Below are 25,980 nucleotides of genomic sequence, written 5' to 3'. Positions count from 1 at the left end.
ATCAGTCACTGGATCAGGACGTTGATCAGCAAGACTTCTCGTTCCTAAGGCACAGTGCTACCCCTTCGGGTGACAGCTCATTCCACCAGAGCGGTTGGTGCCACTTGGGTGATACGGTAAAAGGCCTAATCTTTTGCAAATATGCAGATCCGCTATTTGGATCTCTCTACACACTTTCTCGAAGTTCTATAGGGTGCATACGTTTGCATCCTCCGATGCGGCTCTTGGTCACAGGGTGCTGCAAGCGGTGGTGTGTTGACAGCAGTCGCTTTGTCTCCCCCCCCCCCCCCCCAATGAACAAGACGAGAAAGGGATTTTAATGCCAGCCCAGATGTTAGCTGTAGGTCTATGGGAAATCTGAAACTCCTGGCATTTCTATAAACCCATTCCAAAAATACAGCGGGGTCTTTAAAGATAGTCGCCAGGTGACTGCTGTTTTACACAGCAGACATTTGGTGGCAGAGTGTCAGTTACAATCACGGCATCTGAAAGGTCAAGTCCTTGTGAGCTGTTTGGTTGCTGTGGCAGAATTGGGCCTTCTGAAGGCCCTGAGGCCTGTCACAGCGAAGTTCTTATCGAAGCCCTGACTGTTGTCTTTGGGATTGGTTCAATCTGACAATGTGTCCCCCGGACCTGAAAAACGTGTGCATCCCTTGTGTAAAAGAACCTTAGTAATGAAATGACAAAAGTAAGACCAGATGAAGGCTCATGCTTGTTTTATTTGCATTTTGTTGCTCGGTCACAGAAAGTTACAGTAAAACAGTCATCAACTCCACAAATGTCACACATTCATGTTAACAGAACTGCAGTTCATGCTTGTCTCAGTATTGTGCTCAAGGTATTTTATTCTTCCCTTAAAAGTGAATATTTTAAGATATAAAAAGCAGGATTCCTCTTTTTATGTAAACCGTATGCTTATGCACCAATAAAAACTGCAAAGCAATGGAAATGTGCAGATTTACTGGAGGTCATTCAAAAAAGAGCCCACAAAAAAGCAGCAAAAGGGTGAAATCTGATGAAAATCCCAGCTTGCTCGAAAATATGCCTTAAAATTGAGATATCTTCCCCTAGAAGCTTTTTGGTGAGACAATCTCTGTAATATGATGCTTGGTGGTGTATTATACAGTGGTACATGAAGTGCCTAAGGAATTGTCATTAGAGGGGTTGTAAAGTTTCACGATATTGATGACCTATCCTCGGGTTACATCTTCAATATAGGACCAGTGGAGGTCTGACTCTCGGCAAGCCCCCCCATCAGCTGTTTTTAGGGGTTGCGGTGCTCATGCAAGGGATGCGTCCTGTTCAGTGTTTAACCAAACACCATCTACTTTGTAATTTGGGTGCAGTATAATTACAGCTACTCCTATTCGGTGTGCAGGTAAACATTGAAGAGGGCACAGCAACCCCTTCAAACCGCTGAGGGTGCCAAGAGTCAGACCCCCACCAATCTGATATTGATGACCTATCCTGACGTTTACATTATCTATGCACCAACGTTCATACCTGACACGTCCCAAACACAATATGTACTGCATCTTTCTGAATGATAAAGATGGCCACAGGTATCTAGATAATTGTTCGCTCGTTGGTCTCAGCGCTGCATCTACATGAACAGTTATTTTGCTAGGAAGTAAAATGTCCAGAATCAATAGGTCCGTTACATCTCACTATATATAAATGCGTACCTTAGGAGAGTAGGAGATGGTAGGTTCATGGTCTGCATTTTTCCACCAAGTATAGGACTTGTTCGATCCCTCTACAGAACAGACATACGGATGCGGAAAACACAGATCATTCGTATGTGCATTCCACAAAAAGATACACTAGGTCTGCAAAATCCAGACCATGGACCCATTGAACTCAATCGGTCTGCAATATAAATGCAGGCAGCATATGGAGCGCATCTGTATTTTGAGGATCTCCAAATTGCGGACCGCAAAATAAATACAATTTTACATTGAGTTCTATGCTGGGAAAATCACATCTGCGCAATCTGGAATTTCTGCAACTGTCGTGTTGGGTTTGCATGTCCAGTACAGTATGACCTCATTGACAACCATTAAATGCGATGTTGCAATCTTATTACATGACTTTTGCTGTGTAGCCCTAGGTTAAAAATTTTCGGATCTTGAGATGCCAGACTATTTTATACTTTAGTTTTCCACGTTCACAAGCGGAGTCCATGCAGCACAGGAAGGGTGAGCTGGCCATAAATTCTTTTACTTCTCAGAAAAACGTACCTTGCACAGTGACTAAACATAACACATTTCAGCTTTATTCCCAAAAAGTTTGCTTTACCCACAAAGGGTATTTATTTTTCATATTTGTAGTTTGAAAGAAGGGGGAAGGGGGGTGTACCTCTCCCAACCATACAGTATATAGAAGGTATAGTGTGTGCTACATCTCCCAACCATACAGTATATAGAAGGTATAGTGTGTGCTACATCTCCCAACCATACAGTATATAGAAGGTATAGTGTGTGCTACATCTCCCAACCATACAGTATATAGAAGGTATAGTGTGTGCTACATCTCCCAACCATACAGTATATAGAAGGTATAGTGTGTGCTACATCTCCCAACCATACAGTATATAGAAGGTATAGTGTGTGCTACATCTCCCAACCATACAGTATATAGAAGGTATAGTGTGTGCTACATCTCCCAACCATACAGTATATAGAAGGTATAGTGTGTGCTACATCTCCCAACCATACAGTATATAGAAGGTATAGTGTGTGCTACATCTCCCAACCATACAGTATATAGAAGGTATAGTGTGTGCTACATCTCCCAACCATACAGTATATAGAAGGTATAGTGTGTGTTGCATCTCCCCGATCATGTGTCCATTCTAGGTCATGTGTGTTTTATATCTACAGTGAAATGGAAAGGTGAAATACATTTTAAAATGAATTCATTTTGCATATTTACAATTATCAATAAGGTTCCTTACAAAAATCCATAATACACAGTAAAACAGCGATTCACACATCATTTAGTATAGACCCAGAAACTGGAAATGATACTTTCTAAATTCAGACTGTAACAGATAAAAGAGAATGAACATTCAGAACAGAAATGACCTTTGCCACCTGGGCCCCAGAACACCTAAAAAAGTGAGAAATATACATATAAATAACTGCTAATCTTTATTTTTTACATGAGATGTTTGGATCCATTATTACCCAATTATAATAAAAACAAGAGATGTGTGCCATCGTATGTAGCCTCTCTAGACAGCGTAGGATTTTGATCTTTTCCCATATTGTGCTAGAAGAAAACTGTAGAGGATATGCATACTGATGGAGTGCAATGGTCCGATTGGATAAAGGGGTATTTCCAAATCATAAAATGATGGCATATCTCTACAATATGCCATCCCATTATGATCAGCGGGGGTCCGACCTCTTGGAGAATGACACAATGACGCTAAGCTGCACCCAGCCACCCACACAGCTCCATGCAAGTGAATGGGGTGTGCTGGAGTACCCTGCACGGCAGGTGGCCAGGAGCAAAAAAATAGTGAAGAGGCGCAGGGCTAAATTAGTGCTGCAGTCCCTTTAGTCTCCCAGATGTCGGACCCCCATGATCATAAAGTGATGGCATACATTAACAATATGCCCTCAATTTTCAAGATGGAAATATCCCTTTATTACAATATATTTGTAGTCACTTTCAGATAGTAAAATACAGAATGAAATGGCATACATAACTGTGACCAAGGAAGCTAAACAGAATACTTACGGAATATTTGTCAAGCCTTACACATTACATCAGACACTTCAGAAAATAAGGTGCATGTCGGGAACTGCACTATTCTTCTAACAGAATAGTTGGGGAAAGTCAAAGGGCCCCAGGACTTTAAAAGAGCACCACAGCCCCTATGATTTAAGAGAAGGTGCAGGTTGGAGAACGTGAATCAGGACAAATGTATTTTTTGACAAAAAAAAAAAAAAAGATTAAGACTAGATTGTCTCTTTAAATGTGGCTTCCCATGATAGACATTTATCGCATAACCACAGGATATGCCATAAATGTCTAATAGGTGAGGATCCCACCTATTGTGAGACCAGTTACCCCTGGACCATCAACCTACTTTGTGAGGAGGCCACTAGTCACCACATCCAGGCAAAGACTGAACAGAGAGATAGATGCAAATGTCTGTGGCTCTCTCCATTCTAGTCTATAGAAATATCAGGGTCAGCTTGCTCCAGGTTGCTGCCACGTCACCACAAATATTAATATTCTGTATGTGGGTCTGTCTGAAAAAGCAGTGAGAGCCTCAGAATGCCTTTCTAAGGAAGTCACTGATGCACCCTCTTCTATGCCAACCTTGCACTAATGTAAACAGGCAGGGTGCGGTAACATTGGATTTTTCATTAAAATGTGGAAAGAATTTGATACTGTGTAATGCGACATAAAAACGGTCCACTGATTTTGAGATATTACTAATGTTAAAATGTCAAGACTGAAGAAAAAGGGTAGATAAAATAAGTACTTGGATTAACGAAGAACATCTTAGTTCTACTTCCCAAGCTAAGGATGTGTGAAGGCTGGAAAGTGAAAAATGTTTGTCCTGAAAACTATTTTAATATTCTTAATGCCAGGAAGACCTCCTGGTGTATGAGAGTGGAATGAGCCATGCTGGATTTAAGCAAGTCCAAATCCTATGTGCAGAACTGAATGCCAACCTCCTGTTCACAAAGGGAGCTTGACTAGAAAAAGCTGGTCTTCAATTTGATGGTAGGAGCACTTTGAATGGTGGGAGCAGGCTGTCGGGAGGCAGCTTTGGCTTTGCTTGCTTGGTTAGCTCGGATGGCACTCTCCAGCCGGGCCTTCAGTTCTGGAGCAGCTCCCATTACAGTTTTAAAAGCATGTGGGTAAAGAGGCCCAATGCGCATTAAATCCTGCAGTGCAAACTCATGGAGATCCTTTGACGAGGGAGACGCAGAGCTAAATGTATTGACGTCAAGCAAGTAAGAAATTAAAGTAGGAACCAGGAGGGCAAGCAGCTGGACTCCTGAAATAGAAAATAATGCAGATCACATCATACAGAAGTTCTGCAACATATGGAACTTGGCATTAAGCATTGGAACCAAACCCAATACATTAAAGGGGTTGTGCAATGTCATGATACTGATGACCTATCCCAGTGGTGGAGAACCTATGGCACACATTCCAGAGGGGGCACTGAGAGCCCCTCTCTGTGGGCACACGCGCAGGGCCGGAATATTGGCAGGCAGGCCCGGACTGGTAATCTGGAGGCTGGCCAGTCCGCTTTTTAAATGTGAGGCATGGTGACACGTCCTGGCTGGTGGCGTGCCTTCCTTCCACTAGCTCTGGGTGGGTTGTCGGCAACATTGTCATGCGCAGGAAGGAGTGCTGATGTTAGCACATCTGACACTCTGCTGCGCCTCCGGATCCCGCCCTCTCCCCTGCAGTCTCAGCACGTGGCGGACTCCCATACAGTTTGGGATCCCAGAGTGGACGTAGGTAGGCTTCAGCCTTCAGGTCTGTACAGTATATATTTGGATGATGTATATATAGATGTTGTAAAGAGGTGATGATATATATATATTATACTGCCCTATATATATGGATAATTCTTATAGGAGGTGATGAGCTATGTATTATACTGCCCTGTATATGGAGGATGTATGTAAGGAGACTATGACCTATGTATTATACTGCCCGGTATGGAAACCATATACAGGACAGTATAATACATAGATCATCGTCACGGCCCAAATCTCTGTGTAGCCATTTTATGTTTGTGTACTGGTGAGGTTTGTGTGCCAGGGATGCTTTTAAGTCCCAGTCCGGCCCATGTTAATGTACGAGTTGTTTTTTCTAAACGAAAACCTCAGTATTCCGGTTAAGTTGCCGTGTTGGCACTTTGCGATAAATAAGTGGGTTTTGGGTTGAGGTTTGGGCACTCTGTCTCTAAAAGGTTCGCCATCACTGACCTATCCTCAGGATAGGTCATTAAAAAAGGGGTTATCCAAGATGCGCCGCGATCCTATGCGGCTACCACTTCCAGGATCACATGCCGTAGACTGGGCACGTGATCCCAGCCTGGGATTACAACCTACAGCGCTCACGCGTGCACTGCATGTTCTAACACTAGGTTACACCCCCGCCAATCCGCTGTTTAAGATGAACAGCTGTAATTACTCTGCACCTCCGCTACAATCTACACGGCATGCAGATAAACACTGAAGAGGATGCAGCGCTCACACGAGCACTGCGGCCTCTTCAAATAGCTGACTGGTGAAAGTGTTGTGAGCCAGACCCTCAACAATCTGAGGATAGGTCATCAATTTCATGACACTGCACCACCCCTTGAAGTTAGACAGTTTCCCAGGTCTTTTTATTTGGAAGAGACGTCAAAAATAATGTGGAATGTGCCAAAGTGTGTATTTTGCCCTGCAGACAAGAACATGTAAAAAACTATGTGTTTTTACCATGATTTGCTGCGGATCCACATGTGGAGCTCAGAAAACCAGCTCAAATCACTGTAAAAATGCATGCAAGTTTTTGCTGTGTGGTTATCAACCCCATGGCAAAAACCATGGCACAACTGCACCGTGTCAACACACCTGTATTATTATCATTCCATGAAAATTCTTTATCACCTATCCTATTAAATAAATGGTCCAATCCTGAGCTCCGTAATTTACCATTTATTCTGTGGATTGGTGATCAAGAATTTTTGTGGAATAACCCCTTTAAGAATGAGTCTATTACACATGGTACATAAAGATGCCACCAAGGTGGTTCTTTGGCAGAATATTTTCCTTCTCCTTTGATCCTTCCAACTACAAATTTTGTATGCCTGGGGTGGAAGAATTTACTCACGGTTCTTCTCTTCTCCCAAAGCAACCAGTCTTTCCAGAACTTTTATCCCTTCCTGTACTGCCAGCAGCTCAGAGTTGTTACTTGGTCTCTTCTTTTCAACAGCTTTGAGATTCTCCACCATGATGGGCGCCAGTGCGTGAATATATGGAGTAGAAATTGCGCGATTGGAATGTTGAAAAACTGACAACAGCAGCTGGTAAGCTTTAGCTTGAACCTGTGAACCAGGAAGGTATTCATTTACTATTGCTTTAATTGACTTATTTTAAATATCCAACTCAAGAAAAAGAAGAATGATAGGAGCCGAAAGCAAAACAATAAGGAGATAACGAGTGATGACGGAGCATCTGGAGTGCTCAGCACAGGTCTGTTCGCTCACTGTACACCACAGACTTAAATGGTGTGGGGACATGCATACTTGTCCCCCATGATGGCCTTCGAGAGGTGGAGGTCGTCAGACCCTGGACACGCAAACAATTATTGCTTCTGTTTTGAATACGTGATAAATGTTAGGCTTAGTTCACATCAGCGTTCAGCCTTTCCGTTCTCCTGCTCCGTTATAGGAACAGGAGAACGGAAAGGACGGATTCGGCACATAACTGAGCCGAACGGAGCCTACGGACCCCATAGACTATAATGGGGTCCGTTAGGTTTCCGCTCAGAAGATGATTTTGGAGCGGAGACAAAAGTTGTGCATGCAGGACTGTTGTCTCCGCTCCAAAATCATCGACCATTATAGTCTATGGGGTCTGTAGGCTCCGTTCGGCTCAGTTATGAGCCGAATCCGTCCTTTCCGTTCTCCTGCTCCTATAATGGAGCAGGAGAACGGAAAGGCTGAACGCTGATGTGAACTCGGCCTAAGACAAAATTCACACTGCATTTTGTGAAACAGTTTGAAACTGTATGGCCATAAATTTGCAAACTTCTATTATAGACTGCCGTTAAAAAACATTCACTATGCGGTATATGTTTTTTCATTGTACAGATAGCGGAATTGAAAAGCATAGTTGGGGCTGAGAGATCCAGATGTATACAGTATGCCAAAAGGACACATTTATGTTTATAGGAACACCAGCATGTATGTCACATTTTCCTGCCATACAATGTACGCTGACCATGCAGCACATAAGTGGTGTGAATTGAGTCTATTAGTGGGAAAACACTCTAAAGTTGGACTCCTCTTCTGTTTTTGCAGTCTTTGTGCCTCCCTGCATCTTTGCTAGGAAGCCATGGTGAAATAGATTTTAACTGTTTCTCAATAATGGAAAGAAAAACCCATAAAACCGGTCACCTTTAACGACAAACATCTTGGAGGGAATTTATTAAGCCAATGCAGGTCAGAATTTTGGCTTCAAAATAGGGCTCTGCAACTTTTTGGACTTATTTGCGCAAAAAATAAAAATGGGAAGTTTAGCATTTTTACAGCATTTGTTCCAATTTTGAGTGGTGGCAAAGTGGGTGTGGTTATCCTATCGAGCTGACATAAAGGGGTTCCCCGGGGCTTTGAATAAATTCAGGTTCTCAGATTACCTGTGGAAAGGAAGATTGTTTCACCACTACTTAACATTCTGTCGTGTCAATGATTCTGCAATCTGGATTGTGCCCTCACAACCCCCTGACTGGCTGCGGGCTCTTCCACTGATGCCTCGACTGCATCTGCTCCTGTGTCTTCCTGTTTAAGGGTCCATTCACATGTCTGCAATTTCGTTCCGCAATTGCGGACTCATTCATTCCTTAGAGGCCGCATGATGTGCGGCCCGGATCCGGAAATGCAGACCCGCACTTCCGGGTCCGCAATTCCGATCCCGAAAAAAATAGAACATATCCTATTAGTGTCCGCAATTGCGGCGATGTGAGGTCCGCAAAATGCGGAACGCATATTGCCGGTGTCCGTGTTTTGTGCATCCGCAAAACACACACGGATGTGTGAATGGACCCTAACTGCATGTACATTATGAGCTGAACATGAAGACACAGGAGTAGATCCGGTCGAGGCATCAGTGGAAGAGCCCGCAGCCAGTCAGGCATACGCGTGAACACAGGCAAGACTGCAGAAATGGTCTTGATGTTCTCAAAAAGAGAAACAAGATAAAATATTGTAATTTGATACCTTTTAATTATATATACCGTATATGCCGGCGTATAAGACGACTGGGCGTATAAGACGACCCCCAACTTTTACACTGAAAATATAGAGTTTGGGATATACTCGCCGTATAAGACTACCCCTTTTTCAACACACAGCAGTACATTACTGCATCCCACCACCATCCCTGGGTACCTCTGCCATCCCTGAATCCCACCACCATCCCTGGGTACCTCTGCCATCCCTGCATCCCACCACCATCCCTAGATACTACTGCCATCCCTAGGTACCACCGCCATCCCATGGTATCACCACCATCCCTGCATCCCACCACCTTCCTTGTCCTCCCTCCCTGCCTCCCAGACCCTAAACATGTGCCACCTATACCCTGAACATGTTTTTGTTATGTTATTCTTCATATCACATTCACATATGCACATCTGCGCCGCACTTAGATACGCCGCACGGAGATCTCGCACATGCGCAGGAGCGAGATGCGAGCGGCCATGAGGATCCCGTGTATCCACGCTCGCCGCATGAAATCTCGCACATGCGTAGGAGCGAGATGCGAGCGGCCGGGAGGATGGCGGTACAAGGAGCATACAAGGTACAGAGCAGGGGGGAGGCATACAAGGTACAGAGCAGGGGGCAGTATACAAGGTACAGCGCAGGGGGGGCATATGCCGTGGGTTACATCGCAGCTCTCAGCTGCTGGGGATACAAAAAATATATAGAAGAAGTACAGCGGCTCACCTCCTCAGTATATGGAAAAGGTGCTCACCCCCAGGTCCCACCCTCAGGACCGAGTGGGAAATTGAATGTAAAAAGACAGGTGTGGGGGGGCACACTACAAAAGGGAACACCAAACAACAAATTAATAGTACACTTTATTCCACTGAATTGTGGTAAAATCCTGAAAACATACCCCTAAAATACAAATAAAATATAGACCATATACAAATCTATAAAAATGCACACAAGGGAATGACACGGTTAAATACCCAAATAGCAGCTAATGAACTTGAGCGGCACACCAATATTGTCCACAGTCGCAAAATGTCCCGTAGGTATCCAAATCTAGTGGATTAGTGTAACACAGTTCTTACTGGGTGACCCCCAATTTAAGCCTGTGGGGCCCAATAGTTTGCTGGGTATGGCCTATGATAAACGGCTCACTACCGCTGCCACAATACCTGCACGTACTGTCTCTGCTCAGACTCAGCTCGGTCTTACCGGTCTTCACTGCTAATCCTGCAGCGGTGGTATGGAAGGCCGCACACCCGCAGCGTCCCACGTGGTGTGCTTCCGCCTGCACGTAGCGTCCCACGTGACCGGGTATCCAAGGAGACCAGATGCTTTACTACTGTGACGTCAGTATTGTGCGACAGCTTTCACAGCGGCGCTGTTCAGTTCACTTTATCTTCCTTTCTTATTGGTGTGCCGCTCAAGTTCATTAGCTGCTATTTGGGTATTTAACCGTGTCATTCCCTTGTGTGCATTTTTATAGATTTGTATATGGTCTATATTTTATCTGCTGGGGATACAAGGCAATAGCCCGGGCTCTCTCTGTTGATAATTCGTAGGTCCCGGCACTGCAGCGCCCGCCATACCCGGCGTATAAGACGACCCCCGACTTTTGAGAAGATTTTCATGTGTTCAAAAGTAGTCTTATACGCAGGAATATACAGTATATATATATATATATATATATATATATATAAAGAAGGACGTACATATGTATGTATGCATGTTCCGCGATCACTCAAAAACGCAACCATCGATTTCAACGAAACTTGGTATACACATCCCTTGCTACCTGGAAATAAATCTTGTGGGGGGTCACAGCTCTCTAGCATGTACTATTAAACTGGTGACAGGTTCCCTTTAAGTATGGTTTCCATTAATTTCCCCACTATTGATGTCAGGCTCACATGACCTACATTAGCCAATAGAAGCCTGCAGGTCTTTCTCTTCATATCCCAACTGCCATACACACGGTCACATGTCCCTTATCAGCCAATAGAAGCTCACAGGTCCCTAGTCTTCATATACACACAGTTTTACACCATGTTTCCATAACAACCCAGCCATTTTTCTTCACTGCTGCAGGTCAGCTTTAAAGGCGAAGGGCGCTGTTGATGACACTGTTAAGGGAGCGGAGTCCTGTGGAGGTGACAGTTCAGGGGGCAGGTAGGGTGGCCATTCAGACCACCCTCAAAAGACGGACTAAAAAACCCCGCCCCCCAAAAGCCACGCCGCTCCCACTCCGCAGCCGACAGTAATTGAAAAAATGAAGTTAAAAATCAACTTCTGTCAGCCTCAAAGGTGGGAGGGAGGATGACTTTCTCCCTGCAGCTCACGCTCAGACAGCACAGTGCTGCTGTCTGAGAGTGAGCTGTTCAAAAGCACATCCCTGCGTGAGATATTCCTAAAAAATCCATTAGCCAATAGAAGCCTGGTCACATGACCCTTATCAGCCAATAGAAGCTCGCAGGTCCTTAGTCTCCACATACACACAGTTTTACACCAGGTTTCCATAACAACCCAGCCATTTTTCTTCACTGCTGTAGGTCAGCTTTAAAGGGGCGGGGTATTGTAGATGTCACTGTTATAGTGGATACTGTCGATATCTTAATGACATACACAAACATTAAATGAAATAGATTAAATATACCTGTGCGAAGCCGGGTCCTTCTGCTAGTGGCTAACTAAAATAAATTATGTTATAAGGCAAACTTTTGAGACTGTGGTCCCTTCTTCAGGCCAAAATGAAAAATAAATCTCTAAAGAATTATAGATATACACAGGAAAGAACAGAGAGGTGGAGTAATAAATTGCAAAACACCAACAAACAGAGGAATGGTCTTGGAGAAAGTTTGAGTTTAGAGAGGAGACAACCCATCTTTCTCCTCTGATGTTGTAGCAGGCCACAAAACCTTGAGACAAATTCAGTCCTGTGTTAAGTTTATCAAAGTCCAAAATTTGTATTCCCAAACTCCTCTATACCTTTGCACTTTGAAATGACCCTTTAATATTAATACTTGGAGGTCTGTAATGCTATGGCAAGGATCACCAAAATGTTTGGCAACAGGGAAAGTTGTCTTTTTCTCCTTTATAGAATGGCGGTGAGACATTATCCTCGTCCTGAGTGTCTGCCCTGTTTCTCCCACAAAAAGACCCCGAGTTGCAAGTTTTTCTTTTTTTTCCGTTACGGTATTCACCAGACAAAATTAAAAAGATATATATTTTAATAGTTTAGACTTTTTTTTGGAGGTGGCAATATCTAATATGTTAAATTTTTTATTGTTAATATATTTTTATATGTTAAATTGGGAAAGGGGGCGGTTTAAACTTAGTATTTTGATGTTTATATATTTTTTTCCTATTTTGACATTTTTTTTTAAAATAACTATTAGACCCCTTTAGGAGGCTAGTACATGGGATCTTATGATCCCCTCTCCTATTCACTCTAATAGAGATCTATTAGGGTGAATAGGATTTTTACACTCTCCATGCTGAGCTATGCCTCGTGCATAGCTCAGCATGGAGATTGCCTTGACAAGCCTGGAGCTCTTCAACAGGGTCCAGGCTGTCAATGCAACCGACCGGAGCCCCGCGATTTTACTGTGTGGGCTCCGATTGGAAGGCAGAGGGAACTCGATCAGAGTCCTTAGTGACCCCAGACAGTAGAATGGTCCTTTAGTGCCTCCCTGACAGTAATGCTGCCCCTTATTGCCCCCCTTACATGAAGAAGTGCTGTGTTCTGTAGTCAAGTATAGAGCACAGTGCTTTACCATGTAACTGAGACTCAGCCGCGCAAACAGAGTGTTAGGACCACTGAGTCCCAGATACATGATGAAGCGCTGTGTTCTGTAGTCAACTAGGAGAGCACAGCACTTCATCATGTAACTGAGCCTCGGTGATCCTGAGACTCTGCTTGCACAGCTGAGTCCCTGTTGCATGAAGAAGCGGTGTTCTGTACAGGTGCTTGCTCCCGAGAGGACAAAGGAGGAGTTACAGACAACCGATCAAACTAACTGCCTGACGGATTGTGTATAAAAATAAGTAGAGCCCTCCTGCTGAGGATAGGAAGCACATGCAGGCTATAGAAGTAAAACTAAGTGTTTTTTAAACATAACCAATTGGAGAATTTTTTTTCTTTACACTATACATTCCACAGCAAACATAATGTTTCAAAGTGTCTACAACCTTTAAGTATTCCCCTCATAAAAATTTTATTTTTATTTGCTGTGGCATAAGGATGGTTATATAATTGGTTACAGCATGAAGATACCCATTCCCTCACTGCAAACGTGCTTCAAAATTTTATGATTTCAGAAAGTTGTTTAGAAGCCCATCCTTGTGGTTTTAGCATGTATAAAATAGTGAAAGTAAAAGGATCCATGTTTTATAAACTCACCCCAGGGTCACTGGATGTAATGGCTGCTTTGAACTTGTTTATACACCCAGTCTGTAATGACTGCACACCGATAATCTCTGAGCTTGCAGACAACAGGAAAAGTACAACAGCCGTCAGTAAGCTTACTTCATCCAGTTTGGAGTCACCTTGAGTACAGAAAACAGGCTTACTTTTTACAGATTCACAAAAAAAAAAAAAAAAATGAAAGTATAACTGAAGGAAAAACATGTTTAAATTGGAAATGCTGCAAATTAAAGAGGTATTCCTATTTTGTAAAGTGAGGGCATATCTCTACGAGGGGGGGAGCTGCGCTGGTTTAATGCTGCATCCCCTTCTAAGTTTTCCCTGCAGAGCTCCCTAATTGCAGCGTGGTCACGCAAATGTGTAGTGTGCTGCAGTTTCCTGTACAGTGGGTGGCTGGGATCACTGTTGTGCAGAGAAACAGTGAAGGGGGCACAACGCTATACAAGAACTGCAGTCCATTCATTTGCAAGATAGAAATATCCCTTTAAAGGGGTTGTCTGGGTTCAGAGCTGAACCTGGACATATCCCCTTTTTCACCCAGGAGCGATTCAGCGTAGGGCAATTGAGTGCATCTGCTCCACTCAGAGGGGCTGCCTGGGTGAAGAACGACAACCCCTTTAAAGGGATATTCCCATCCTACAAATGAATGGACTGCAGTGCTTGTATAGCGTTGTACCCCCTTCACTGTTTCTCTGCACAGCAGCAATCCCAGCTGCCCACTGTACAGGAAATTGCTGCTGCAGCACCCTACACCATTGGATGACCAAGAGCTCTGCTCATGAATATATATATATATATATATATATATATATATACACATATATACACACACACACACACACACATATATACATATATACACACACATATACAAAAAAATAAAGGGAACACTTAAACAACACAATGTAACTCCAAGTCAATCACACTTCTGTGAAATCAAACTGTCCACTTAGGAAGCAACACTGAGTGACAATCAATTTCACATGCTGTTGTGCAAATGGGATAGACAACAGGTGGAAATTATAGGCAATTAGCAAGACACCCCCAATAAAGGAGTGGTTCTGCAGGTGGTGACCACAGACCACTTCTCAGTTCCTATGCTTCCTGACTGATGTTTTGGTCACTTTTGAATGCTGGCGGTGCTTTCACTCTAGTGGTAGCATGAGACGGAGTCTACAACCCACACAAGTGGCTCAGGTAGTGCAGCTTATCCAGGATGGCACATCAATGCGAGCTGTGGCAAGAAGGTTTTCTGTGTCTGTCAGCGTAGTGTCCAGAGCATGGAGGCGCTACCAGGAGACAGGCCAGTACATCAGGAGACGTGGAGGAGGCCGTAGGAGGGCAACAACCCAGCACCAGGACCGCTACCTCCGCCTTTGTGCAAGGAGGAACACTGCCAGAGCCCTGCAAAATGAACTCCAGCAGGCTACAAATGTGCATGTGTCTGCTCAAACGGTCAGAAACAGACTCCATGAGGGTGATATGAGGGCCCGACGTCCACAGGTGGGGGTTGTGCTTACAGCCCAACACCGTGCAGGACGTTTGGCATTTGCCAGAGAACACCAAGATTGGCAAATTCGCCACTGGCGCCCTGTGCTCTTCACAGATGAAAGCAGGTTCACACTGAGCACATGTGACAGACGTGAGAGTCTGGAGACGCCGTGGAGAACGTTCTGCTGCCTGCAACATCTTCCAGCATGACCGGTTTGGCATTGGGTCAGTAATGGTGTGGGGTGGCATTTCTTTGGAGGGCCGCACAGCCCCCCATGTGCTCGCCAGAGGTAGCCTGACTGCCATTAGGTACCGAGATGAGATCCTCAGACCCCTTGTGAGACCATATGCTGGTGCGGTTGGCCCTGGGTTCCTCCTAATGCAAGACAATGCTAGACCTCATGTGGCTGGAGTGTGTCAGCAGTTCCTGCAAGACGAAGGCATTGATGCTATGGACTGGCCCGCCCGTTCCACAGACCTGAATCCAATTGAGCACATTTGGGACATTATGTCTCGCTCTATCCACCACAGACTGTCCAGGAGTTGGCAGATGCTTTAGTCCAGGTCTGGGAGGAGATCCCTCAGGAGACCGTCCGCCACCTCATCAGGAGCATGCACAGGCGTTGTAGGGAGGTCATACAGGCACGTGGAGGCCACACACACTACTGAGCCTCATTTTGACTTGTTTTAAGGACATTACATCAAAGTTGGATCAGCCTGTAGTGTGTTTTTCCACTTTAATTTTGAGTGTGACTCCAAATCCAGACCTCCATGGGTTGAAAAATTTGATTTCCATTTTCTTATTTTTGTGTGATTTTGTTGTCAGCACATTCAACTATGTAAAGAAAAAAGTATTTCAGAAGAATATTTAATTAACTCAGATCTAGGATGTGTTATTTTTGTGTTCCCTTTATTTTTTTGAGCAGTGTACACATATAATAAATTGTTTTTCAATAATCTATTTCAAAGGTCTGCTGATCTGTGGCTGCACAATGCCACCACTGGTGGCCCCGATTTCTTACCTGTCTGTGGATACTCCAGCACAGATGCTAAAGTGCTACGAATTAGGTCAGTCCACTTCTTCTGGGTTTTTTCTGACTTGGCCAGTGGAGAAGTGACAATGGTTTTTATCGCTTGTAAGCAGGCACTAACCGGCAATGGCATCTGATTATCTGAAGACTTTATTGCAGTCTCCTTCAAGACTTTAGTGACCAAGTAAAGAATGGTAGGCAGCATGGTCATACAACCTGCAAAAAACAAAACAAAAAACAAAACAAAAAACATTTGATTGAAATGGAGAGGGGTATATGTATTCATCATAAAGTGATCATGCCTGAAGATTTTTTATCTGTTTAAGAGTCAGGCTTTCAAAAGATGGCCGGTGCTTTACTGCTCGGCAGCCAGTTATTTTGCATGTGTTTTCAGGGGACACTGCCTAGGGACTTTGGCCTGATGCTGGCGGTCATTAGGCAAAGCTAAGACAGAGGACAGAAAAACAAGATTTTTGTGAACTCACCTGTAAAATCTCTTTCTCGCTTTATTCATTGGGGGACACAGGACCGTGGGTATAGCTTGCTGCTGCCACTAGGAGGCGACACTAGGCTGAAAGCTGTTATGCTCTCTCCAGGCTGGAGGGGGTATAGCCTGCAGGGGAGGAGCTATCAGTTTGTGCTTCAGCAGTAGGAGAAACAGTACCGAAACAAAACCCAACCAGTAAGGACCACTGCCCAACAAAAAAACCAAACCGGACACCAGCCCCAACCGGCAACTCGGACCCACTGGCCTCATAATAAAAGAAAAAATGGGTGGGTGCTGTGTCCCCCAATGAATAAAGCGAGAAAGAGATTTTACAGGTGAGTTCACAAAAATCTTGTTTTCTCGCTCATATCATTGGGGGACACAGGACCGTGGGACGTCCTAAAGCAGTCCCTGGGGCGGGAAACAACCACTGGCCCAGAACAAAACCAACTCCCTCCGGTAAGACACTACACTGCGGCCTGCAAAACTCTGCGGCCAAGAGAAAGAATGCACTCGGTAAAATTTCGTGAAGGTGTGTAAAGAGGACCAAGTCGCTGCCTTACACAATTGAGACATCGAAGCGTGGTGAAGGTGAGCCCAAGAAGCCCCGACCGCCCTGGTAGAGTGAGCCGTGATACCGGGAGGAGGAACCTTGCCCTTAGAGCGGTAGGCCTCTGCAATGGCCGATCTAATCCACCGAGCAATCGTCACCTTCGAGGCTGCCAAACCTTTACGAGGACCTTCCGAGATTACGAACAGGGAGTCCGTACGTCTAAAAGGGGCCACCACTGCCAGGTAGATCCGCAAGGTCCGTACCACATCCAGACGGTGGAGAGCCACCTCCCTAGGATGAGAAGGCTCAGGGCAAAAAGAGGGCAGAACAATGTCCTCATTGATAGTGACTGACCACGAGGGAATTTCTCCGAACATAAGGAGCATAACTGATATGCTCTCTCCAGGCTGGAGGGGGTATAGCCTGCAGGGGAGGAGCTAACAGCTTTCAGCCTAGTGTCGCCTCCTAGTGGCAGCAGCAAGCTATACCCACGGTCCTGTGTCCCCCAATGATATGAGCGAGAAAATACCTGGATGCAGCCATGTGATCCATCAGCCAACTGGGTAAATAATATTTGGCACATACTCTCTTTTGTATGTCCAAAGCAATCAGGGAGCTGTTCAGAAAGTCAAACAGCTCCCACGTGCCTGTTTCTACAAAGGATACTAGTAAATGCCATTACTAAAAGAGACATGTTTACATGACAGATCCAGTGTAAAATATCAGAGCAATAACTAGAGATTCTGGGATATAGCTGCCTAAGTACTATCTCAATGCACTGAAACTCATGGATTGAAAGAGGAATCGGGGATAAAAAGGTGCCATACACCTTAAATACCCAGATGTTTCAAACTGTACCCTGTTTCCCTCCCCCATGCACGCTTGGCCTGGCCTAAAATGCATGCATTCTCAATATTTACTCATATAGAGCTGACATATTCCACAGCCATAAGCATCACTAAGCTGCTGTCCGACACTTAAAAGAACAAGGGATAAGGCATACTGAAATCCAACATACCCAATCTATCTTTCTTTCCCCCAGCCCCGACATATGCCATTGAGGGAGAGTTGGGACAACCCCATACACAATAGATGATTGACGAGTTTCGACACGCTTTAAGGCACTGAAACTGAAACGGATTTCAGTTTATACTAAAGGTGAAAGATCTTGAAACAGCTACCTGCTGGTGAACACAAAGGAGGCAGATCAGCTAGAATGGTCACTGTAGATGCTACAAGCCGCGTACTCTCTTCTGAAAGCTGCTGCTGCTTGCTGATAACATGACTTGGGGAGTCGGACACCTTGGAGCTGAGCTGTGGCATGTGTCGTACCAGGATGAACATCAGGAGCTCCATCGCAGCAAAGACAAGAGACTTTGCTGGGATCAAGCCACCACTTTCTTCACCTTCACCCAAGACTACCTGTGTTTCCTTTTCACTTGTGTCATCTTTGTCTGTAGAAAAACATCGGGAAATGACTTTACTAGTAGTGTTTATTGTCATACTTGTAATTAGGCAATAAGTAATATTTAGTAACCTTACTTTGAGCATTTCTCTGTTCCTGTAATTTGTCGTTTGCTGCCCGCACAATTTGCTGCACCACGCTGGTGACTAGCAGTTGAACAGATGTTGGATTACAGGTCAGTAGTAAGCGATGTAAGACATTTAGAAGTTCCACTCCAATCACCTAGAGTAGAAGACACAATGGTTTCAGATTCTGAAATGAGAATATGTATGTGACATTCAGGTATCCCACTAGTGTGGATGCCAATAGAAGCCAAGAGTATAGGACATAGTCTAACTTACAGTAAACAGCCAGCTCCATGAAAGAGATGGTAACGTTTAGCTAGAGGATCATCCAATAGATGAAGTCATCTTAGGTCTTTTAAGCAGGACTAAAAACCAGTGATTGTTTTTGGTGAACTTGATGGGGGTTATCCAGTTTTTCTTATTATAACCTCACACAGAAATGCTTTATGCCATGCAAGGTAGGGTATATTTCAATATGGGTGATCAATTCACTAAGCCTGCAGATGGTGTAACCTTAGACTGTCTAGACTTGCACCAGATTTTTCACAGGGCTCATGCTGGATGATAAATGTGGTGCAAGGATAGACCCTTTTGGTTGACTTACTGTGAGACAGAACTCTACATCAGAATTGTGGCATGAAGCTGTACCCTTTTAAGCAAGTAAAAAATTGTCAAAGCCCTAGTTGTGCCAAAATTGTACCAATTTGTGCAAATTTTAGGCAGATTCTAGGTGCGTTAAATTTGGGCCAGGAAGTGTGATGAACAGCTCTCATGTACTGCTGTGGACACAAAACAACTAGGACAGGTTCAAACACAGCCAGTTGAATCTTTGCCTTCCTCCATAAGAGACTTGGGAGGCCTTTAGTGACTGAGACACAGGGAAAAGCAATTGATTCAAAGAATTATTTAAATGTACCTGGTCTTCTGCTATGTGACTCCTAGCAAAAGACGACTCCAAAAGAATATGCAGAGCCTGAAGGCAAGCCGTGACATGTTCAACAGGTTCCTCAGGTCGAGGTGCACAGAAGAACTGAATGCTGATACCTGATTATATATAAAGGATGTTAATGATCAGATTTTAAAGAGGTCTCTTGACTGTTTTATGTATGACCTATCCTCAAGACTGGACTCCTGCTGATCGGCTGTTTGAGGAGGCCGAGGTGCTCTTGTGAGCTCCGCGGCCTTCTCTCATCTTACCCTAGGCCAGTGACTTTATATTCATCAGTCTCGTGGCCTAAAAGCAGATCTGTCCCATTCAAGTAAATGGGGCTGAGCTGCAATACCAAGCACAGCAGCGAGACAATGTACATCACTGTGCTTGGTAAGCTGTGAGGAGGTCATGGCACTCACTGGAGCGCCGTGGCCTCCTCAAACAGCTCATTAATGGGGGTCCTTGGAGTCAGAACCCCCACTGTTCAGATACTGATCATCTATCTTGTAGATAACTCATTAGTATAAAACAGTCAGAAAACCCAACATACAACAAAAAAAAAAAAAAAAAATAGGATCAGCTCACCTCCATCTTGAAATGGTGCTCTAACGCAGGACTGGTTCCCCAGATTAGCAGACAAAGACATGGGAATGTTCAGCATTTGTAAAATGTAAAGAGTCTATTTCATCAGGACATGTAGACAAAATTAAAGTTTGACACGTTTCTGGTTAAAAAAAAAAAATACCCTTTATCATGTTATGACAAAGAGTGTTTTTTTTACCCAAAACGCATATGAAGTTTTTTATTTTTTTTAATTTTGTATATATGCCCCGAGAGGAAATAAAGACTTTTTTTTAGATTTTTACGAGTGCTGAACATTTCCAGCAAAAAATCTCAGCAGTATTAGAGACAAAAACAACCCATAGGAATGACTCCGGAGGAAAGCTGTATCCTCTTAAAAAATAATAACCTCTGCAATATACTTTCGTTTCAAGTTCCCTTTGTCCACATGAGAGAGGCTGGTGCAGGGAAAGACGTAACTATGGACGTCAAGTCATTGTGTTGCATTAAGAACATGGGGCAGGACGCCTGCGGTGACAAAGTGAGGGGAATTCGAAGTACATTGCAAAGTTTATTATATGTGGGACTATGATATAAGAGCATTAAATGCCACCCACCTAATATCAGATGCATTCTATCTTTGTTAAGCTCCATAAGTGACTTAGGGCTGGGTGGTGTTCCCGGTGGCTGGTTCAGCGCTATGGTGGGGTTACGTTTCTGAGAGCCTGTTATGGTTGTCTCATCTGCAGTCTGTAAAGTATTAAAGCCAGTGGAGTTGAGCCAGAGGGCCACAGCATGTAGTATAGGTGCCCAGGAGTTGCGGTAATGTAACCTAGCTGTATCAATTGTTTCAGGGGTGTAAAATTCTCCACCTGTTTATTAAGACAAATGCAGAAAATATAAAAAGGTTAAATACATAGAAAGACAATGTTTTATCTGCTAAACAATAACAAAAATGATAAGGGAAAGTTGTAGTTGCATCATAACCATGATAAAAAGTTCATATAGACATGTACGTTATCCAGAACTGTACACAAAATAACAACAGGTGCATGTGGGAGGACACTTACCATCAGGTGGAAGCTGGCTGGCAAACTCCTGTGGCAAGGTGAGCAGAGCATAGTCTTTCAACACGGCCAGCCACAACCGGCTAAGCGTTGGCAAAGCCGATTCCACTAAGGATATCAGGCTATCTGGAGGAAGTTCATCTGTGGTACCATAATCATCATCTTCATTTGTCTTGACGGCTTTGCTGGGCTTACTGTCTGCTTCATTTTTAATAGTCATTGCCACAACATAGACCTATGATTCAAGGTTGAAAGTATATTACAATGATTACCTCTGCAAAATTTGAATTTTAGATCTGTCTGAACAATGTATTAATTTACAGCATCCCGTGAAAATATAAAATTCTTTTTACAGTTCTCATATACACAAATATTAAAATATATGTAATATAAACCACTTGCCTGCAAAGGGGCTATCCGGTAATATATATTGATGACCTATCCTCAGGACCCCACTGATAAGCTATTAGAAGAGGCCGGCACTCAGTGAGCACCGCGGCCTCTTCCTAGGCCATGTGTCGCCACCGTACATCGATCACATGGCCTAGTTGCAGCTCAGCCCCACTGAAGTAAATGGGGTTGAGCCGCAATACCAAGCACAACTGCTATACAATGTACAGCACTGTGCTTGGAAAGCTGCCGGGAGCCAGCTGCACTCCCCAGAGCTCCACGGATCACTGCAGCTCCCAGAAACAGCTGATCAGCTGGAGTGCCGGGACTCGGACCCCCGCTAATGTTATAATTATTACCTATCCTGAAGATGGGTCATCATTATCCATACCTGAATAACTGCTTAAAAAAAAAAAAAAAAAAAGGCCCTCGTCAATACCATATTTTTTGCTCCATAAACCCCCCAAAAGTGGGGGGAAAATGCCCCTGCGTCTTATGGGCTGAATACTAATGTGCGCTTCCATTATGGACCGGAGGACCAGGAAGCAGTGAAGGCTCTATACTCACCGCTTCCTGGGCCTCGGCTGTGAAGGCTGCACACAGCGTGAGGGCGCTCTGTCACCTCACGCTGTGCACCGGTTCACAGCACAGCCGGCGGCAGGAGGAAGAGGATCGCGATGTAGGTGAGGAGCGGCGGCGTCCGGAGCAGGAGAGGTAAGTGTTTTTTTTATTTTATAAAACATGAGGCAATCTGGGGCAATATGGAGAGGCTGGGGGCCGATTAATGGCTAATATGGAGATGCTGGGGGCTGATTAAGAGCTAATATGGAGATGCTGGGGGCTGATTAAGGGCTAATATGGAGATGCTGGGGGCTGAACAGGGGCAATATGGAGATGCTGGGGGGTGAACAGGGGCAATATGGAGATGCTGGGGGATGATCAGGGGCTACTGGGGGCTGATATGAGGCAATGAGGGGCTGCTGGGGGCTAATATGAGGAAAAGGGGACTGCTGGGGGCTGATGAGAGGCATGGGGCTCCTATCTGAGGTCTGATTGGGGGTCTGATCTTGTTGGGGTCTTCTTAACATTGGGGTCTGATTGCTGGTCTGACCTGAGGTCTAATGAAAAATATTTTTTTCTTATTGTCCTCCTCTAAAACCTAGGTTAGTCTTATGGGCCGGTGCGTCTTATAGGGTGAAAAATACGGCAAATATAGAAGAAAATATTAAAGGGGTATTCCCATCGGAAAATTTATGGCATATCCACAGAATGTTCCAGAAATGGGACTTCCTAAAATAGTCAAGTAACTGCGCTCGGCTATTTTCCTGTGGATATATCATATATGTCAAGATGGGACAATCCCTAGTTTAACCCGATATCCATTGAGATCCCAATCCTGTACTGTGACAGGGAACTGAAACAATCATTTACTTGTTACTAATATACATAAAAACAGCAGGAGGGAAGTTATTAGGGAATCTGTCAGTAGTGCTGACCATGCTAAACTGCTGACAGCTCTAGATAGGGGCAGGAGAGAGAGCAGTACAAACATACATTTTGTGGAGTTTTGTTTTAAATTACCATGAGTAGTGTGAATATGAAGTTTTATTCCACAAAAGGTATGTTTGTCCTGCTCTCACTAACTAGTGCTGTCAACAGTTTAGAATGGTTAAAACTGCAGGCAGATTCCCTTTAAGGGCTAAGTGCCAGAATTGTGGAGTACAAAAGGCAACACTTTTTGAGCAAGCAGCATTATGTTGTTTTTTTTTCTTTCTATTTTCCACCACTCCCACCTCTTTTGATGCTCTGTACTGATGAGGGTCAGGAACCTAAAAAAGTGCTGTTCATAGAAAGGTGTCTCCGATTTGCATACTTGTTCCCTTGGAGCACTGCCTAAAAAAAAAAAAAGTTTCCCATACACCAGTGTTTATCTTCATTGAGAAATAGAACCCCCCCCCCCCTTCCTTTCCCAAGCTTCATCTAAGGAATCTAATCCAACAGTACAGTACCCTGCACTATACTGATGAGAGGCTAGATTTCTGAAACAGTGCTGACTACCTAAAGGTCTCTGGTTTGGCTGTATCTAGTATCATCATTAACCCCACCACCACTTTCTACCTGCTCTGCTCAACTTAATCTGCTTTTAGCCTTAAAAAAAATAAAATCAGAGGATGCCCTTACATTAAAATATCCTGAAGGTGTTATTACATTAAAGGGGTATTTCCATCTCAAACATCTATCTGTAGAATGTGGCTCCCCAAACCTGTCGGGATACTGAGTGGCTGGGACTATGGAAAAAGCTGTGCAGGCAGCGCTAAGCCGTTTTCCTGTAGTCAGGATCACCTCCGGTGGAACAGAGTGGGGGGTTTAGCTGTTATTCTGAGATGGTAGTAATGGGTTAAAGACTAGAGCATAGGTCACCATGATCAACTATATTAAACAAGGCATACTGCCTAGTAGGGTTGATCATTGTGACTAGAATGAGCCTTCCCTGCAATCGTTATTTTACTTTTAGTTAAATGTAGATGAGGTGCTTGGAGCAACAAGGGGTTGGGCTTTCCCCTAATGGCGCGAAGCCGGCGCATGCGCATTAATTACTGTGATGCCGTACAAGGAATGGGCATCGCAGTGCGCATGCGCCGGCCGACGGACTGAGTGCGCAGGCGCGGGATCTCGGCGAAACAAGAAGTAAGTAGATGGGCGGTCAGAGGGAAAGAATGGGCGGGGGGAAGCGACAATAAGGCTGAGCTAGCTGGGCACCTACGAGGGTAACGCCGCCCCTGGGCACTTGCGAGCCCTCATTTGCATATGCCACTAAGTTGTTTTTTGCCGATTTTATGAGTCCAGGATCGCTCATAAAGGTAACGTTTTTATTAACTGTAAGGCTGCTAGAAAGCTATGGGAAGGGTTAAAAAGGTGAAACTTTGATGACAGACTCCCTTTAAAGAATGAAAAAATAAAATTTCAGCAGACCTGCAAAGCTGGGAGGTCTGCCTCCTACAGACACTAAGCTAAAACTGATTAGCTCAGTGTCTGAAGGAGGGATATAGCTGAGAGGAGGAGCTAACACTTTTTTTTGCTTAGTGTCGCCTCCTAGTAGCAATAGCTATACCCAAGGTCAAGACTGTGTCCCCCATTGAACGGAAGAGAAACAGATTTTACGGTAAGCACAAAAATCGAGTTTTTAATTTTGTGGGACATGCAGGGCTCTCATATTACTTAAAATTAAATCGAATATGAATTTTTGGTCTTATTTAGGGAAAATGATGAGAAACATAAGGCATTTGGAGAAAAAAAAAGAAGTTCTTTTCCAGATCATGAACAGGTTAAAGAGAAAGCTAAAAGCGTTGCAAACACAATACGATGGAAAGATACAATTACCTACCTCTGCCCAACCTTTTAATACGGCTAGTTTCTCCATAGTTATGGCACTCTCACGGTACAGCTGACTGGATGACCCTTTTCCAGCCTGTGCTTTATGCAGCGAGGAAACCAAAAGGTTATGTACTCTGCGAAGATCATTCAAGTCACTGACTACTTTGCTCCCTATCCAGGCACTACATACCTGACAAAAAGAAAACAAAATGACTGCTGTAAAAAGGTTTCCAAATGACCAAGTCCTGTTGAACATATGCAGACAATATGCATCTCCATACCTGGCAGGCTTTTGCGACAATGTCTGAGGGAGTGTCTTGTGAAAAAGCAGGTCGTAGAGCAGCCCCCACCTGAGAAGAAAACAAATCACTATTTTAGACACTGCACTTTACTACTATTTTATATTATACTTCTGACTTGTCATATGCATGCAGAAAATTCCAATGTTTAACTATTTATGCTCCAGATTCCCTTTGCAAAGCACAGTATGAAATCCATGACAAATCAGCATGTAAATCATGCAGATTTTTCTGCTGCAAATCACGTCCTGTGTGAATGTACCTTAACAGCACAATGCATTCTTCAAATACTTCACTGGAAATCACACATGCAGACTATACTTCAGAACAGACAGTAGTCCATTCTTCCGTCCCTACTGTTCTAGGACTTGCAGTGGGCCCAGCCAGTAGACAAACCACACAAGTAGCATCCATATTCCATGCATCCATACGATACTGGTTTTAGAAATGTTTTCTCTTGAATTCTTTTGTAACAGACAAAAATATTTATAAAAAAAAGGAAAAAAAAATAATATTTTTTTACAGTTTTTTTTTCTTCAATACATATTTTTTTAATTATTATATCCGTCACCTAATGGCACAAAACAAAAAGGTATAATATTTCCTGGGAAAATCATTTCAAAATTTAAAATTTGGCCTAGTAAGATAGGGAGGGGGGGTAAACACTGTGGTTAAAGAGGACTTGCTACTACTCCTGATGTCTGTTTTGGGAAATATTTGTATTCCCCATAATATAACAATTCTAAATCATCCTTTCTTTAAAAAAAAACAAACTCTGTGTTGTTCCATTCCTCTCTTATTCCTATAACAGATTGATGAATAATTTGACATCTGGATGTTACCAGAAGGGGGTGTTTCACTGCACACTCTCACACTG

At 43.9% G+C, this 25,980-nt stretch overlaps 1 protein-coding gene across 2 annotated transcripts in view; it reads right to left on the bottom strand.

Moving 5' to 3' along the window:
• Nucleotides 1-1,287: 1,287 nt before the first annotated feature.
• Nucleotides 1,288-25,980, bottom strand: part of HEATR5B (HEAT repeat containing 5B) — a 94,157-nt gene continuing 69,464 nt past the window's right edge. The window contains exons 26-36 of one of the 2 annotated variants that reach the window (XM_040429542.1): nt 25,086-25,154; nt 24,815-24,994; nt 21,043-21,274; nt 20,590-20,844; nt 19,397-19,524; nt 18,493-18,637; nt 18,132-18,404; nt 15,902-16,126; nt 13,365-13,510; nt 6,862-7,075; nt 1,288-5,023 (exon numbers count right to left, since the gene is read on the bottom strand). In XM_040429542.1, coding sequence (XP_040285476.1) covers nt 4,719-5,023; nt 6,862-7,075; nt 13,365-13,510; nt 15,902-16,126; nt 18,132-18,404; nt 18,493-18,637; nt 19,397-19,524; nt 20,590-20,844; nt 21,043-21,274; nt 24,815-24,994; nt 25,086-25,154 — 2,172 coding nt within the window. In that variant the 3' untranslated portion in view covers nt 1,288-4,718. The remainder of the gene's footprint in view (nt 5,024-6,861; nt 7,076-13,364; nt 13,511-15,901; nt 16,127-18,131; nt 18,405-18,492; nt 18,638-19,396; nt 19,525-20,589; nt 20,845-21,042; nt 21,275-24,814; nt 24,995-25,085; nt 25,155-25,980) is intronic. The other variant, XM_040429543.1, reaches the window with a different exon arrangement.

This window comes from Bufo bufo, chromosome 4 (assembly GCF_905171765.1).
Source record: "Bufo bufo chromosome 4, aBufBuf1.1, whole genome shotgun sequence".
NCBI classification, from domain to species: domain Eukaryota; kingdom Metazoa; phylum Chordata; class Amphibia; order Anura; family Bufonidae; genus Bufo; species Bufo bufo.
Note: the sequence above shows the minus strand (reverse complement) of the source record. Positions and strands in the feature narration are given on the sequence as shown.